The sequence below is a fragment of the Abramis brama genome (assembly GCF_963993115.1).
Source record: "Abramis brama genome assembly, chromosome: 5".
NCBI classification, from domain to species: domain Eukaryota; kingdom Metazoa; phylum Chordata; class Actinopteri; order Cypriniformes; family Leuciscidae; genus Abramis; species Abramis brama.
Genome location: NC_139967.1, coordinates 26,326,123 through 26,344,777, shown reverse-complemented (window position 1 = coordinate 26,344,777; position 18,655 = coordinate 26,326,123). Strand labels below are relative to the sequence as shown.

The window sequence follows — 18,655 nt, the reverse complement described above, 5'->3', positions numbered from 1 at the left end:
TCTGTGATTTGAATTGTAATGAACGGGATATTGAGGTGGACAATGAAACCTCTGTGCAAGGACCATTTCATTTACCAGATACGTCACCACCTGTACTATTGTAAATCCAGACTCATCGAGATGTGTGTTTGAATGTGTCTAGGGTCTCGGCTTCAGTATTGTCGGTGGGCAGGATTCAGCCCGGGGGAGGATGGGTATATTCGTCAAGACCATTTTCCCCAATGGAGCAGCTGCAGCAGACGGGAGGCTGAAAGAAGGTAGACGGACACTCCTGATCATGAAACAGTAGCTCTAATGCACTTGGAACAATTGTCATCAAAGCAGGTGGAACTCAGGTGCCATGTGGTTATGGCATGAGGATTTTCGTTTTTCGTTTTTTTGCTGGTGACATTTCTTTCTCCACTTTTCAGGTGATGAGATATTGGAGGTCAATGGAGAGTCTCTCCAAGGCCTCACGCACCAGCAGGCCATTCAGACCTTCAAGGTAAACTGCTCAGTCATCCTCAGAAACACCTTTAGCAGTGCATGAATCCTCAGAGAAGAATTATCTCCAGACTGTTAATCTCAGGCTCATTTCTTTGAATCATTTTTACCGTCATTGGAAAAAGGAAATTCCTAGGATTTCTGGATTTCCCATCCAGCATTAATGGATGGCTTTTTCCTCCTTTTCAGCAACTGAAGAAGGGGGTAGTTACCCTGACGGTGAGGACCCGTCTGAGAAGCCCCAGTCTTACACCCTGTCCCACGCCAACCCTGCTCAGCAGATCCAGCTCTCCAAACTCAAATGCCAGTGGTGGGACTCCAGTCCCTACTAGCTTTGAAGAGGGGGACTCTCGTAGGGGTCCTGGTCCCAAGGATCGCATTATCATGGAGGTTACATTAAACAAAGGTACAATCATGTCTTTTTGATAAAAAAACAAATGCAGTGAGTTGCAGTTTCAAAAGTTTCGGGTCAAAGATTTTTTTCAACAAACTATTTTCAACACTGATGATAAATGTTTCTTGAGCACCAAATTATCATATCAGAATTATTTCTGAAGGATCATTTGACACTGAAGACTGAAGTAATGATGCTGAAAATTCAGATTTGAATTAAAACATGTATGAAGTTAAATGACATTAAATTAAATTGTATTAAATTCATTTTTAAATATATGAAAATAGAAAACAGTTATTGCAAATTTTCTTAAATGCAGCCTCCTTTTCAAAAACATAAAAAAATCTTACTGACCCCAGACTCTAGACTGGTAGTGTATATAACATTTTATTTATCTTGAGAAGAAAACATTGAAGCTGATAGGAAAAAGTTCTTGCAGCACTCCTTGCCTTTTGAAATTGACACATACCGGTAATATTTTTTATTCCAAGAAAATCAAATTATTTTAACATTATTTTTATTCGAATAGACACGCACCTGTGCATCAGTATGAATGTGTGTATAAGTCAAGGGCTCATAATGTGTCCAAATAAACCGTCCTGCCAAAAAACTCTTATTCTTGGATCATCATGCTAATAAATAGACCCTCCAAGCGTCTTTCTCATTATTTGAGTTCTGTTAACTTATTCAGTTCAGGGACACCACATATTTCTCTGACATGAATTATATTATTGCAGTTTGTAGGCAAATATAAGTCTTTTAAATTAAAGACACTGGGCTTGATTTCCTTTAGGTTCAGTGGGTAATTTTACCTCAGCAGTTTTTGGATCTGTCACTTAACACTTTCCCACATGTTATGTCAAAATGTCTATATTAATTTTTAACTAGGATAAACGATAGAAATAAGACTCAGAAATCCTGCATGAAGTGAACTAAAGAATTTAGCCATGTTGTTTTGTGTGTTTTAGAGCCAGGTGTGGGGCTGGGTATCGGTGCCTGCTGTCTAACACTGGAAAACAGTGCTCCTGGGATCTACATCCACAGCTTGGCGCCAGGTTCTGTTGCCAAAATGGATGGCAGACTCAGGTAGTCTTTTGGTTATATATCGTTCAGTTCCCACCCAAATCCAAGTCTCATGTACATGTGCTCAGTGGTCAAATTAAAATACATTATTTCTTATTCAAGTCTCAGTTTGTCAATGTTTAACTGTGGTTAATCAGTGGAAAAATTGGCTCGGAAAGAAAATGTGCCTTTTTAGTTCAGGTACTTTTCTAAGAAAAAAAGAATACATTTCTAAGAGAAAATTATAAAAAGACTCCTCCATGGCTAATGCAGTGAAATGTCCTAAACTTTCCATGTAGTTAAAAGAGTGATTGGTGCTGGTTTGTCTGAGTTAGCAGACACTGGACCCCTTTGAGCAATCATCTTAAATTCTTAACTTACAGTTAATTAAGGAAGGGAGCGGCAGGAATGAGACCCCACTAGGGAAAACAATCGCATAAATCTTCATTTTCCCTACAGAGCCCACAATGTGTCTGTACACGTGTGCAGCAGCAGATTATTTTTTTCTAATGTGTAAAACATCCAATAATCCTCATTTGGGCTTTTGTTGTCTGCATGTTTGTTTGTGATTCGCTAGAGTTTGTGTGTGTGTGTGTGCTCTCACTCCTGTTTAGATGAAACACCTCACAGACTGAAAAAGAATGTGCAGTGAGAGCCAGAAACCCATGAATGGGGGTCTTTATGGCAAGAGATTGTGGTCTTGAATGTTGGATCTAGTTGTGAAAGTGGTTGCAGCTGTCTGAAGGGAACGATAAGGCTGTAATACACTTTCAGACATGTCTATTTTTACAACAAATGCAGTTGGGTTGACACTTAAAATACCTTTTGACCGCATACATCAACAGTAATCTCCGTTATCATATGGTGTATATTATACTCTCTCGCTCAATGGTCTAGGAACTAAATATGTTTTGGATGTGATTATTGAATATAAACCTAATAAATCTCTTAAATCATATGGATTGAGTCGGCTAAAAATACCTAGGGTTCACTCCAAACATGGTGAGACAGCGTTAAGTTATTATGCCACCCACAGCTGGAACCAGCTTTCAGAAAATATCAGATGTTCCCCTGCGGTATTTTCAATCCAGACTGATGTTAAATTAGCCAATTTAGGTTGGTAAGATTTCATCAATATTTTTAAAAGAAGTATTTTATGCTCACCAAGGCTGCATTTATTTGATCAAAAATACAGTAAAAACAGTAACATTGTGAAATATTATTACAATTTAAAACAACCGCTTTCTATTTTAATATATTTTAAAATAGTTTTAAGCATCATTATTCCAGTCTTCAGTGTCACATGATCCTTCAGAAATCATTCTAATTTGATGATTTGGTGCTTAAGAAACATTTCTTATTATTATCAATGTTGAAAACAGTTGTGCTGCTTAATATTTTAGTGGAAATCCTTTTCCCTATGGAAAATACTGTTTTGGGGAAATATTACTTCTCTTAAAAACATTTTTTTTTTTTATCCAATCCTTGATTGTAATGGCTAATTTGTGTATTTGTGTATCAGTCGAGGAGACCAGCTTCTGGAGGTGGATTCTGTGAGCCTGAGACACGCTGCGCTGAGTGAAGCCTATGCTATCCTGAGTGAATGTGGACCCGGCCCGGTCAGCCTCATCATCAGCCGACATCCAAACCCCAAAGTAAGAGTCAAACACAGACGCATATGTGGAGCCCCACCAATGGTATCTTATTAAGCATCAATATAGAAATTGCTGTATTTATAAACCATCATCTTATTAACAACTGAGATTGCAAAACCACTGTAGTTAATAGTTTAGTTCAGAGGGTGCAACTTCATTAGGATCAATGCTCAATGAAAAACAAAATTTAAATAAATATCTTATATCCATAAAAATATTAATAAAAAAAAAATTAGGTTTTCAGAACCTGGTTTAATTTATGAATAAATACACCTCAAACATCAGTTTGGCGATGTGGTCACATACCTTCAGTCACAAGGGCCTCTTCCTCTGCCAGACTGCTGCAAGTGGAAATCAAAAGCACCATACACCTGTTAAGCTGTAATATGCTCCTAGTATGAATCATTGAAGCCCGACAAAAAGTAAACAACATTCCTCTCCCCCTTCTGCCAGTGCGACTTGGTTTTCATCCACCTAATGAATCAAGATGTTGAGAAAAGTGCGTGGGGGTGGGGTACAGCAGGAGATTTTGGTGGTTAGAATATGCTGACTGTTCACTCGACCTGATAAATGAGAGTGAGCAGTGTTAGGACTAGCTTAACACATATTGTGTGTGACACGAGGTCAGAAGCCTTTCTCACAAAGGTCATTAATTACTTAACTCTGACATGTTTTATACATGTTTTAAGTATCTGTCTGCATGTAGCCTGTATGTACAGATGGGTTTTATGATTGCAGTTTTTTATATATATATATATATATATATATATATATATATATATATATATATATATATATCTTCCTGTAGAATGTAGAGGCTCATGACTGATCCAGATGAGCTGTAAAAGTGCTCCTTGGGTGGATTTGTTGTTAAAGACAACCAGGTTTTTAAGCCTGTTTTTGCAATACAGTGGCGTGAAGTGTCTGTTTTTTGCACTCAAGATGTGATGCGTTTCTTTTTATTATGTTACATTTAATCGGTTTTGTTGAATTGAGAAAGACTTGTATTGAACAACAATAAAAGTCAACTGAAATAGATCTGGCAAAACCTGATCTCATCTCGAGTCAGTTAGGCCTTTTCTAGCAGAGTTGTATAAAGGCAAATAGGGATCTTCTTTAAGCAGAGTGCTTAAAAGTGTAGTATCAAAACATCTAGGCTAAATGGTTTACATTATTTAACTGTAATCCATATTCTTTAATGTGAAATGCCAGAAACGGTATCATAAATTTCTCGATGTGTTTTTTTTTTTTATGTCTGAATTTATAATAAATTGTTTTTCTATTATTTTTTTAAGAGTCTACATTGATAGTCATGTCCATGCCAACATTACCTTACAAAGTATGGTTACAATTAATACATTTAGTTTAATAAAGCAGAATTATGAAGCAGATTTAGGCAGTTTGTATTGCTTAAATCACAGTGCCGCCTGGTGGTCAGAAATGTTATTTTGTCATTTGCCTCACTTTAAGGTAAATATCAGATCAAGACATTATATTTTATATTTAATCAAGACTTAAAATCAGGATATAGCAATGTTTTTGCATGGTCCATGAGATTCAATGGCTCTCATCTCTCACCCTCAGGTGTCTGAACAGGAGATGGATGAAGTGATCACTCGCTCCACGCACAGAGATAGTCATTCTTCCCACACACTTGGTAAAGTGCCTTTGTCCTGGTCTGGCTGCAGCCACTTTTGATTGTGCTTCTCAGGGCTTTAAAAGCCACATGCTTTAGTTTATAGCTTAAACTTGCACTTTGAAACCTACTTCAAAGTTTGCGTTCTTAGGCCACCAAAACGCCACTGTCGTGTAAATAAACGTCCAGAACGCATTAAAACTCTTTTGTTTTCAGTTGAAAACGGTGTCATGTAAATGGCCTCTAAGTTAATAACTAATGATTTTTAGCTAAACATTGACTTTCTTCTAGAGCTGCTGTACAGCCAAAACATCTTTGTTGCATTAATTTTCTATTATAACTGTTAAGCTGCTTTGAAACAATCTGCATTGTAAATAACGCTATATAAATTAAGGTGACTTGACTTGATTTTGAAAAAACTAGTCAAATTCTGAAAAGCTCGGTTTTGGCTTTGATTTATGAAATTTTGTACTTCATATTAAGTTTCCAAATATTTGTTTTGAAATTCTGATTCAGTTGTAGTCTTTGATTAGTAACTGGAAAACAGTGATTTGTACCACAGCAAGTTTCCAAGTTGAAGAAGTACAATACATTTTTTTTTTTGTGCTCTCTTTTGCAGGTCTGCCGTCCAAGAGTCCATCTCCCACGGTTAAAGTCAAGCAGGGTGAGGGTAATCCTGCTCTCAGCTGGACCATGAAGAGATTCCTAGAGCCAGCCAGCAGGGTAAACTAGAAGCTTTAGTCTACAGAGGACTCAACATGTCAGAGATAATAAAACTTTTCTTTGTTTACTTGAAATTTGATGAAAATGTGTTTGTGTTATATAACAAAATACCAAACCACATGGCATTTATTTTAAAGAAATATGGCAAAAACACTTTTCAAGTAAAACATTCCACAAAAACACATTTCTTGCTAGATTTCAAATGACAAAGCAAGATGCGTTCAAAATTAAGACCACTGACTTTTTACATCCACCTAAAAATCACCTTGTGTTGATAATTAAAAATGGCTCAAAAGTTTCTTCTGAGAAAAGCATTTTATATCTAATACAGTGGCAGTCAGACATTTTTAAGTTTGATTTAAGTGTCCGAATACTTTTTTGGGGCCATTGATTGCACACTTATAAATGTTGTTGATCTTCAGAAAGATTTGATTTTATGACTTCATCTGACCCTGACAGCAAGGCTCATTGAGTTCAGAGGCAGAACTCTCTCAGTATTTCTCAGTTCAGGATGTACCCAGCCAATCTTCCCTCTCTGAGACCATGGCGATGGGATCCAGTGATGACGACATGCTGCACTGCAGCAGGAGCTGTATTACGTCCATGGAGGAATCAGCAGCACCTCAGTCGCATGGTAATGCCACTGAATCTAAAGTGTCATGCTGATAAAAAGATCAGTCACAGTTTGTCACTAAAACAGTGTGTTTTTCTGTCCTCTTATCATAACAGTCTTTCGGGATGGTTCCACTAGAGGTTCAGATAGTAGTCCAACTACCCCAGAATGTTGTAAAGCTTCTGGCAGGGCTGGTCGCACCGTAGACACGGCCCAACAGGCCAGCGTGGGAAGCAGCCCGAGTTCTGTACGTAGCCCACTTCTCCGTCAGCGCCGGGTCATCTGCTATGAGGATGAGCCCAGTGACGACGAGACCGGTCTGGAAGAAGACAGTGGCCCCTTCCGTCGCCGTCTCCGTGGGGTCTCAGAGGCCGGCCACCATCACCACCAGGAGGACGACTCTGGTATTGTCATAGCCACATCATCTCTTGAAGTCGATGATGAAAGCCAGGATAGCAGCGAGAGCCACAGACAGATCGGCAGCGAGCCAGCCACTCCGATCTACGGCAGCTCGCTTGAATCTGAAGAAGGACCTAGCGGCTCTCCTGGTGCCGAATCTCCCTTCATGCCCATTCGCTGTGTGGAGGCAGCCGGAGGAACAAACCTGGGCATCAAGAAAGAGCCCCATCGAGAAGGGCTGGAGGTTAAACGCTCACCCAAGCTGGAGCACAAAGCCGTGACTCGTGTCAAGAGCATGATGAGCATTGAGTGCCCCAGCCCTCCACAAAAGGCCAAGGGTGAAGAACCACCTTTACTCCCAGCAACCCCTGTCCAGGTTACACAGAATAGCACACGGCCGCCATGCAGGATGCTGCACTGCAAGAAGGGTGAATCCAGCGAGCTAGCAGGGGTCTGCACCATTGAGACAATAGTGCTCCAGCGTGGTGAGACCGAGTCTTTTGGTCTGGATCTGGAGATTAAGTCCACTCCACTCAAGGTGCTGATCACAGGGCTGAGACCGGGGGGTGTTGCGGAAAGGGTAGGTTGGAAATTGTGATGTTTTGATTGATTGTGATGCTTTTTAACATTCAACAGATGCTGCATCCAAGAAAGACACTTTTTAAAAGAAAAATGCCAGTTTACCATTGAAATGATCACATCATTTTGGAAAGTAAATAGCATTCATTTGTTTTTATTAGTTTGTTAATCAATATAACCATAATAGGGCCCCTATTATGGATTTTTGAAAATGACCTTTAAGTTTCAAATCTGAAAGTGCACCATATATAAAGTTACTGTCTTTCAAAAGTAAGAGTCGACTCGGAGTCAATTAAATTAATCGTTTTTCAAACGAGTCATAAGCCGTTTCGTTGTGACGTCAAGACGAAACATTAGTATATTGCCCGCCCACTTATTGCATGCAGACACCAGGGAAAACTTGAACCTCAAACCAACAGCTGATTCCTGTGGATACTGGATAGCATCACGTCGAGAAGATGGCGCTGTGCTCTATAATGTGAAGGTAAAGCCAGTTTTTTTTTTTTTTTTTCACTGCCCAAGGACGAGCATGTGAAGAATCAGTGGTTAAAGTTCATCTTTACCATGACACCACAACAGTCTAATCCTAAACTTTTGCTGTGTTCCCTTTATTTTAAATACGACTGCTTCTCAAATCTCGGAGTTCAATGCAGGATTCACAAACCGCTTGCTCTTGAAAGATGGTGTTCAAAAACTTAGTTTTGAGTTTTAGATTGTGTAGGTCTCCTGCTAACTGGCTAACTCACATTATCACTGTCTTACTGAAATACTTCTGCTGATCAGTTGTGGGCCACTATTACCTATAACTGTGTCTATTAATGCAGATTGTCTGTCATTCTCACTACTTTGAGGAAATATTTGTTTTACCAACGTTTATGTTACTTCAGATCATTCACTCTAGAGCTCGGCTAATGTATACATTGCATACATGCACTATTATTGATACAGTTTCCACGTGTTCACCGCAATATATTAGAAAAATACTCTGTAAATAAATTAGTACAAGTAAAATAATCGGTTTGTTGATAGATATGCACTTGTTAATGCTGATGGTGAGGAATTACAGTTGCAACATCTCATACAATGTACCTCAAACTGAGTAGCGTATCACTGAGAAACACTGCTCGAGTCGTCCTTGCGATGGAGGTTCGGGTTGAATAACTAGTTCTTCCAATGTTTCATCATCGGACTCGCGCTCGCATTGATATTACAGACTGAGCTGTCTGGCCAATCAGAGCAGAGTAGCTCGCGGAAAGAAGGGATTTAGAGAGATTGATTCATCTCACAAGTCGTTTGAGAATCATTGAAAATGTGATGATGTGCAAATGTATTATGAGGAAATTAAACACTTAAAGACTCCACAACAACATTAGGAAACTTTAAAATAGCATAATAGGGGCCCTTTAAATGCTTTACAATTCCCATACCTACTGTTTACATGATACTTGGTGCCAGGCAGGTGTCCAAATGCACACAGCTGTTTGTGCTTGAAGCTTAAATCTGATGAATGTATTTCACCCATTTCTTTCCTATCTATTCCTTCAGGAAGCCTCAGGGAAGATGAGTGTTGGTGATGAGATTGTAACTATTGGTGACACCCCTGTGTGTACATCCACCTATCAGGAGATCTGTGACCTCATGCACAACCTGCCAATCACATTGAACTTAGAGATTAAGAAGCCAGTCTCAGGTGAGTTGCCAGCGTATCTATTGCTTCTTGAAGTCAACTGATGATAAGTCTATTATAGCTTTGGTGATTTTTTTTCCAATGTATGTCTGCTCATTTAAATTTTCCAAAAGAAGGGTGATCCCTTCAAATGGATAGTTTATCCCAAAATGAAAACTCTCATCATTCACTCGCCCTTATGTTGTCCCAAACCCACATGATTTTCTTTTTTTAGTGGAACACACAAGGAGACATTTTTCCATGCAGTTACAATGAATGGCGACTGACGTTTAAATCTTAAAAAGAACACAAATTAACCATAACAGCACCATAAAACTGGTCCAATATGATTACTCTCACAAATAATAGTGCACAGGTTGTATGGACTGCTTTTATGGTGCTTTTGCATCCTTGTTGACTCTGTTCTTTGTAATTGAATATAAATTAGTCTTCAAAAATTCTTCTTTTTTTGTTCTGTGGAAAAAAAGAAAGTCATAAGGGGTTTGAATCAGCATGAGGGATTTCATTTTTTAATAAACAGCTCCTTAAAACATAACTTTTATATACTCACAAGCTATTTTCCCTAATCTGATCAAACATCTTCTGTCCCAATTTACATAACCAGTCTAAAAATCAACCTATGATTTTGCTATCATCAAGAATAGTAGTCAGTTCTGTGTTATATATAGTGTCATAAAGCTCTAGATGGCTTGTTAAAATATTGTCCATATCCCCTCCTCCCTTGCTGCAGACTATGGTGCTATAGCAGAATCAAAGCTGATTCCTAAACAATATATCTCAATTTAGCTGGATAAACAGGTCTTGTATATCCTTCACAAAAGACCATTAGGACAGGTAGATTTGCCTCTGCAATAAAGAGATCAGTCTGTCTTTTCCCATGCTGCTTTAAAGAGATAGGAGTGCTTCAGGCCTCCCCTTTCTGGCAGTACCCTTCTCCAGCTCAAAGGGAACTGCAGGCTGCTGGCTATTTGTCAATGGTGACTATTGATTACTTTACTACCGTAGCCACAGTAGATGTGTAGAGTAACAGCGCTAATGCTTTCTAGAGGCTGTTAGTCAATTAGTATCTAGATTTGGTGTTATTGCTCTGACTGACACATTGAAATTTTATTCAGATTTAATTTTAGTCAAAATATTTCCTACTCTTACTACTTTTGAATCTCATTATGCAGAGCAATAGCCTCAAGGAACAAGTGAAATATAGTGAATTAATGTCATGCGTCTGTCATTGTCTGTCTAAACCTGCCGTCATCTCATGTTTATATATGATTGATCATGTTCATCATATACAGCATATGCTCATATACATTTATGTAAGCATGAGCATTTATCAGTTGTGTGTGTAATATTTAGAATAACATACACATGTTGAGTCCACTATAAGGTCTATGTCTTTCAGTTATGTCCAGTGAAATACCTTATGAATGCATGAAATATTTCAGGAAATTGTGAATGGAATATTCAGAGGTGTCTGCTTCAGGTAAAACTTAATAAAGTCTTAGGAAATATGCCTCCAGGATGCCAGTGTTACATCATTGGAAACAATTAAAAAAATTCTCTGCAAATTGTCTTTGTATCCCATCAATCCCTGGGTATGTTCAGAGTGAGACTCACCTTTTTTCTCAGAGAAATTGTTTCATAGTAGTCCAAAGTTTTCCACAGGGTTTGGTTCTGTTTTGCTGAACAGCACTAATGAACAACAGAATCAGAACAAGTTGGAATGAATTGCAAGGAAATTGCTATGCTTTTCTTTTAATGTAATTTTGTACGCATATTTTAAGGAGACTGGAAAAGGGTTAGTATGAATATTTTCCAGGGGAATGTTGATTTATAAAACAGGCAATTTGTAGCTTGTCTTTCAGACCTCTGTGGTGCACTTATATGGTAGGACTTATCTTGATGTAGAGTCATATCCAGTGATTCTCTTTTACTGTTATTCCAAGGTTTTTAACCGCGTATTATTGATTTGAAGTTGAAATTGTCATATGTGATGACCAGTGTTGATTAACTGACCTGTACATTTGTAGTAATTGAATATATATATTGTTGTATTTTTGTCCACATTTGCAGCTGTAGATCGACTTTCTAGCTTGATTATGTCCTCTGGCTGTGAGGGCTCATCAAAATTGGAGGCACCTAGACCTCCTCCAGAGGAAAGGAATCATATGGACAAAACTTCAGTTGTGGCTCAAGAAAGTCCATCATCAGAAACAAATGCAAAACCTGCATTGGCAATCCACAACAACAGCATGCCTGTCACTAATATTGATGATGTAATAGCTGAACTGAACTCATCAGAAAGCCAAGAAAAAGACCAAAATGTATTGGGTTATACAGACACAATTGCAACAGAAGAGTGCAGTAAAGTAGATGACAGAGAGACTGCAGCGTCATCACAACCAAACCTTCTGGATTTTTCTGCACTAGATGTGGGGAACAACGCTTGCCATTTTCCTGTAGGAAAGACATTTTTAAATAGTTACTCAAGAAACTTTAGTAATTTGGGAGAGGATGTTGTCCCTCTAGAGAAAGACCATGGAGAGAAACCAAGTATGTACAGTCTGGTGGAGGATAGTGACTCTGAGAGCGACTCTGCAGGTAGTGCTGTCAAAATAGAGATGTCTCAAGGTCACTGTGAGGGTCCTCAGGACACTGACTCGGATGAAGAGGAGGTTGAGCTCTGTATCAGCACTGTCAGTCAGCCCGCATTCAGCCAATCAGAGGGCAGTACTCTGCAAGAAAGAAATAGCATTGACAGTAGCCATACTGTTGACAGGACATTTGCTAGTATGGATCGCCACAATTCTCCATCACCCTCAGTGCAAGACAAGGATTCACAAGAGAACAATCATTCACTCTTTAAGTTACCTGACACGCTTTGCCCTCAAGTTTTAGATGATGTTCTTTTAAATGGGGATAGTGGACACGCTTCCACACAACAGGAGGCAACTCAGTGTGCATCTCAGAGAATACTATCAAACTGCAACACTGATGAAAAATGTGAAACCATTTTAAAGCCTGTTCAAATCTGCCAGACACCAGGTGTCACTTGTTCCCCTGTTACTCAACGCAACTGCCACGTCACCCCGAAAAGTCAAGAGAGGACTGCTAAGTTGCTCTCAGATGCATCCCGATTCTCAGAGAAACTTAACACTGAACAAGTGCCACTGAGGTCGACTGTGTCAGAGCCCAAGGCATCAAATTATACCAGTGGAAAAACTAGTGAGCAGGTCTCCTCTATGCTTGCTCCAAAAGACAAGGAGAGAGAGACAGTTCCTCCCATACTTGACTTGAAATCATCCCTCTCCCAGAACCAGAGTAAATCCACCACGTGTTGTGTCAGATCTTTAGGAACAAAAACCCCAAATGACACTCCTGTCTCGCCCCTGCTGAGAAGTAGACTTAAAGTTGATGATAAAAAGTCAAACACCTCTTCTAAACTCAGGGGTCTAAGTATTAAAAGTAAATCCAAAGACCAAGAACAGGCTGTCACTAGATCGCCCAGGGCCGAAAGTCCAGTACAGAAAAAAGCTCTCAGCTCCCCAAGTCAGTCTCCTAAACTCCACTCCAAAAGAACCACACCAACTGGTAGCCCTAAATTAACAAGACCTTCTGAGAAGATCAGGGTTTCTTGTAAAACTGACAAAAGTCAGCCAACTGTGTCCAGTATCTTGAAGGCAAATCCCATCAACACAACCAAAGAAGAACTCAAGCCTTCCAAGAAGGAACAAGTCTTGGATATAAAGGAGCAAGTCTTGAAATCGGAGGTCACTGTTGTCAGCACTCAAAGAACGTTCATTGAGGTACGACTTTCATCCTCTTCGTCGTCTACACCTGTGCTCATGCGCAAGGAAGTCGTGAATGCAAGTCATTTAAGCTTGGCCTCAGTACCAGTTGATCAAGTCGACTGGGAGGCATCAAATTCTGACCCCTCTCTTGGAAGTCACACAATCCCATTAGAATCAACCAATACTTCATCTAGTTGTCCACAGCATAGTGGTCCTAATAAGGCAAATGAAACTGCTGAGAAAATGCATTGCAATGGCCAGGAAGAAAGTCTCTTTAGGAACTCAAATAATAAAGATGCTGCTTCTAGTCTCAAGTCAAACAAATCCAAACTGTACCTAAGGGGACTAGAACGCAGGAGCTGCTCTACAGACACCAGTGGGTCTCTTGACCCAAACCCCTTCTCAGTTCGTCAAAGAATCCAGTCCTTTGAGAATCTGGCCAGCTTTGATCGATCTGTCGTAAGGTGTATAGACATTCCATTTTATGCTATTAATTCCAAGTCACCTCTAAACCGGAGGTTTTCTGGGTATGCTGGATCTGTTAGCAGTCAATCCAGTGACAGTCATTCTTTGAGGAGGAGTTTCAGCTCATGTGTAGACAGTTTGAGCTCAACTCCATCTCTACCATATCCACAGAATTTGTCTTCTAGTTCCACCAACTCTGAATCCACTCCTTTGAACCAAACCACAGAAGCTGTTATAAAAGAGAAGGTAAGAAATAAGTCCTCTCAGAACCAGGCCACCGTAAACACGCCACCAGTACTGCGTTCCCGCAATGCCCGTGCCCATGGAGGCCTGTCACGCTCCAAATTGAGAGAGATAAGAGCACTGAGCATGCCTGAACTGGACAAGTTGTGTTCTGAGGATTTGACCAGTGACCCTGGAAATGTGATCTTTAAGACGGAGCTGGAAATCCACCCTTGCAGATCCATAGACACAGCACCACACAGCCTGCAGTGCTCAATGATGACCAGGGTGAGCAGTGTTGACACTGGGGCTCTTGGTTCAACCAGTAATGGAGAGCAACATGAAGGCCAGGTCACAGGGTTATCATGTTGGTCTATAAGGTGAGTAAAGACCTGGTTATAATGTGCAATGAAAAGAATATGTGTAAAGTTGATAGTAGATGGATTACAATGTTTTACGTGTCCTCAACAAACAAATAGATGTTGTCCAGTTTTGTATTTATTTTTCTTATTTTGTTTTTATATTTTTAGTGTCGTGGTTATGTATTTCAGCACATTATTTCAGTGTTGTCTTGTGTGACACCGTCATTGATTTCTGCATAAATGTTCCTCATAAAAACCACAATCAATATTTTTAACAACCATTAGTTGATAACGTTTAGATACATTCCTGGCTAGGACAAACATTTACAGCTGATATCGGTTTGTCTCCTGTGACAGTTTGAAAGACCTTGAATCTTCTCCTTTGGACCAAAATAAAGTGCAAGATCTTCTGTGTTCCCTCACAACCAAAGTGAACGTGACCAGTCTCATACAGGAAACAAAAACTCTTTCAGAGGTAATTTATCAGGTCTTTAGGATTCATTTCAGTTTAAAAAGATAATATTTTAAGGTTTCTTTAAAAGTTTCTTTTTAAGGGATGAGGAAGATTTTGCCTTCAGGTGTAGCTCAACCAATTACAGAAATGCTTTTGTTTTGGCATATTCATATTTATAAACCTCACAATTGTTACTTAACTGTCACTTTTTTCTCTTATTTTACTTTATTTTGTCAGTGTATTTTTAGTCATTATTTTTATGGGCCCTATTCATAGCTTCATATATTTCTTTTAATTTCAAAAAGGTTAACCAGTCTTTCATTGATCTTTTTATCTAGGTTAAAGATGACATTTACTTTGTGATCTTAACCAAAGAGCAGGGATCTGGACTGGGTTTCAGCATCGCTGGAGGAGTAGATCTCGAGCAGAAATCTATTACTGTAAGCAAAACCTTTTATTTGTTTAAAAATAATAAATAAATGGAAAATTCAGTAGCCATTTTCAGTAGCATTTTTAATTACACATTGTCACCCCCTTGTGGTATTTAAATGAACCAGTAGTATTGTATAGAATCAACTAAGATTATTAAACTAATTCACCATCTAAACTAAGTTAGACTAAAATATATATTTTTTTTTTTTTTGTTTCACAGGTCCATCGGGTGTTCACTCGAGGAGTGGCAGGTGTGGAAGGTACCATTCACAGAGGAGATAGGGTTTTGTCAATAAACGGGACCAGCTTGAGTGGGATCACACACGGAGAGGCGCTATCCTGCCTTCATCAGACCAGACTGCCGAGACAAGCATTAGTGATCATCCAGAAAGACAAGAACACTGAGCCAACATCAACTAGACAAGAACTTCCTCTTCAGACTGTCGTCTGTCCTTCTCCTGGCCACAGAGTCAGCATCAGGGAACATAAAACAAGTGAGTGTCTGGAGTCATTATCACTCTCATGGCAAAGATTAACTCGTTGTCAATCACTAACTTGCTGGCTGTGGTTTTGTGAATTTTATAATTCAACAATCTCCAGAAAAACACCTTTTCTGTTCCTAATTGGCTGCTTGGTGTGTTGTAGGTGTGGAAGTGGGGCCAGACGGGGCTTTGAGTGTGGAGTTACAGAAGACCACAGCTGGTCTAGGGTTCAGTCTAGATGGAGGCAAAGCATCTGCCCATGGAGATCGACCTTTCTACATAAAACGCATTTTTTGTGGTGAGTGCTCTACTCAAACATTTAAAGATGTCCACCAGGGGGAGACAGAAGGTGTAATCTTAGCCCATCACCAAGCACAATAAATGAAAAGTGGAAAGTTCAGATTGTGTGTTCTCTGTCACCACACAGGAGGAGCTGCTGAGCAGTCCCGGGTCATTGATGTCGGAGATGAACTTTTAGCCATCAACGGCAGGTCTTTGCAAGGCCTTATGCACTATGATGCCTGGAACATCATTAAAACGGTCTCTGAGGGTCCTGTTCAGTTAGTCATCAGAAAACCGCGGACTTCAGTATGACGTTTGATCTGTCTGCACGTGTTGCACGTTTGTGAGATGCCAAACTGTGGCGGACTCTAATTGTACATAGACTTTGCATTGCTTTTATATGTGTTTGATACAGGATCTCTATGATGAAGAATTTGTTGCACATTGATTTTTATACAAACCAAGGCTTCTGCAGATTTGCGGTGGACTTGTGCGGGCTTAAGGTATTTTTAGTACGTCTTTGAACTTTTTATCTCACAAACTTTGTGCTTATGACTTTTTAAAGACATTTAAAGCCTAATTGTAAGAATTATGAATTATGTTAATAACTGCATCCCTTATATAATATATTTTGATTCCAATATTGCGAAAATAGTTTTATACTTACAGCTATGATTATATGGTGATAATGCAAACCACTAAAGAGTTTGTTCACTCTGCCTAATCTGATGGAATAAGTCAACGTATATCACACTCTGTGTGAATCATAAAGTGAGCTTTTGTTTGAATTGGTTTGTGACTTAAAAGGTATTTGTGGAATTGTTTTTTTGTTTCTCTAAATCAATTATTGATTTATTAATTTATCTAGGTGAATATAAAGGGTGTAATTTCGGTGCTACTAGGAAATAGATTTGCAAAAAATCCAAACAGGTTTCACAAAAACTCCTATCACCCCATCTGCCAGGCCATTGTACAGAAAAACAGGAAGTCCCTCCTCCCAAAACGCCATTGGTTAAAGCACAAGTTGACGTGGCAAAAGCAGCTGTTTTGACAGAGACTTCACAATAAATACTTGAATTACTAATTCACAAATCTGTTAATTCAAAATACAATCATATAATGAAAAAAACAACACCACATTAGCACACTTTAATTTGACTGAAATACAGATTGTTAACATCATGACATTTCAGGTCTTTTGGTTATGTTTAATCAGCTGTGAATATTTTCATGTTAACTCACATCTGAGAATTTCAAAAGTTTCCTCTTTGATAACATGTATTAGTGCTGTTATTATATTTTACTTGAATTGTCTGTGTAAATATTGAGGTTCCCACTGATATTATTGTAATTTAATTTCACTGAGAATTAAGCACAAGTGTATTAACTAAAGTGTACATGAAAAAAGCAATCATGAATTTTTCTGTTGTCAGACTTCTGCCCTTGTGAATAAAGACATCAGATATTTTGTAAATATGATATTCATTTTACTCATGCACCATAAATTGCCTGTCAGGGCTACTGATCTTATTTTATATGATCCCTTTCATGCATAGTGGTCACTACAGTGGACAGCTATTAAAAAAGCATTTTCTTGCATTTGCATGAGTTTTGATGGCATAGTTGCACATCAACCTCTACATTGAACCCTGGTGCATCATCCTATTCATTGCCACACAATGGCAAGCCGTTGTGTGTCGATTTTTTTTTCCCCCTCCAAACGAAGATGGCCAATGCCCAGTCAGAAATGCCAAGTTGCTCCGAAATATCCACCCATTCCTTCTATCCTAGGAGACTCTTGCTGGTTAAAAAAAAAATTTTTTAGTATCAACCAATATCTAATGAGTCTTATCATAGTTAAATTTTCCAAGTATTGATTTTAGATTGAGAAATTTCTGATTAATCATCTTTCCACTATAGCGGACCTCATGCATCATTTCAGCTACAATTCATGCAATTACTACTGTGACTGTTGTTTTTGAAAATAGTTAATCTGCAGTAACTTTTTTGTTGTGATTACATAATGTATGTGACTTGTAATGCATTACTTTACTCATTACATCAAAAAAAGTAATCTGATTACATAATGCACATTACTTTTAAAGCATTAATTTACTCGTAACATCAAAAAGTAATCTGATTACGTAATGCATGTTACTTGTTGTAATGCATTACTTGTTAGATCAAAAAGTAATCTGTTTACGTAATGCATGTTGCTTGTAATGCATAACTCGTTAGATCAAAAAGTAATCTGATTATGTAATGCACATTACTTGTAATGCGCTACTTTACTCGTAACATCAAAAAGTAATCTGATTACATATAGCACATTACTTGTAATGAATTACTTGTTCGATCAAAAAGTAATCTGATTACGGAATGCATGTTACTTGTAATACATTACTCGTAACATTAAAAAAATCTGATTACTTGATGCACGTTACTTGTAAAGCATTACTTTACTCGTAACATCAAAAAAGTAATCTGATTGTGTTATGCATGTTACTTGTAATGCGTTACCCCCAACACTACTCATTTCAAATGAGATCGAAAACACCTGATCGCTAGGTTTTCTCAGAGGACATCTATGGTAGAAATGTGTCCATCTTGAACATAATCAGAATTATCAGCTTATAGGGGTGTGACGAGATCTCGTGTTACGAGATCTCGCGAGATTAAAACGCGACGAGATTTCTCGTCGAGGTGAAACTTTGTCTCGTGAGTTGTTGTGATGTCAGTGTGATAGAGCGTGAGGGTGAAATTAGTATTGAAGATGCCCCTGCCACTTTTAAATCATTTGTGTGCCGGGCCAATCACACACACACTCCGCGCACACACACACACTCACTGTCCCTCGCTCACTCACTCACTCGCGCGCGAACACACACACACGCACACTCACTGTAACAACCTCAACAGTTGCTCGCACTCTCACTC

At 38.8% G+C, this 18,655-nt stretch overlaps 1 protein-coding gene across 2 annotated transcripts in view; it reads left to right on the top strand.

The window, feature by feature from the left end:
* Positions 1 to 17,192, top strand: part of pdzd2 (PDZ domain containing 2) — an 86,119-nt gene extending 68,927 nt beyond the window's left edge. For both annotated transcript variants that reach the window (XM_084115453.1, XM_084115454.1), the window contains 16 exons: positions 143 to 257; positions 411 to 484; positions 673 to 889; positions 1,846 to 1,963; positions 3,462 to 3,594; positions 5,179 to 5,251; positions 5,850 to 5,953; positions 6,413 to 6,587; positions 6,683 to 7,545; positions 9,090 to 9,234; positions 11,302 to 14,086; positions 14,426 to 14,543; positions 14,861 to 14,962; positions 15,175 to 15,448; positions 15,600 to 15,734; positions 15,864 to 17,192. In XM_084115453.1, coding sequence (XP_083971579.1) covers positions 143 to 257; positions 411 to 484; positions 673 to 889; positions 1,846 to 1,963; positions 3,462 to 3,594; positions 5,179 to 5,251; positions 5,850 to 5,953; positions 6,413 to 6,587; positions 6,683 to 7,545; positions 9,090 to 9,234; positions 11,302 to 14,086; positions 14,426 to 14,543; positions 14,861 to 14,962; positions 15,175 to 15,448; positions 15,600 to 15,734; positions 15,864 to 16,030 — 5,598 coding nt within the window. In that variant the 3' untranslated portion in view covers positions 16,031 to 17,192. The remainder of the gene's footprint in view (positions 1 to 142; positions 258 to 410; positions 485 to 672; positions 890 to 1,845; positions 1,964 to 3,461; positions 3,595 to 5,178; positions 5,252 to 5,849; positions 5,954 to 6,412; positions 6,588 to 6,682; positions 7,546 to 9,089; positions 9,235 to 11,301; positions 14,087 to 14,425; positions 14,544 to 14,860; positions 14,963 to 15,174; positions 15,449 to 15,599; positions 15,735 to 15,863) is intronic.
* The last annotated feature ends 1,463 nt before the right edge of the window (positions 17,193 to 18,655 follow it).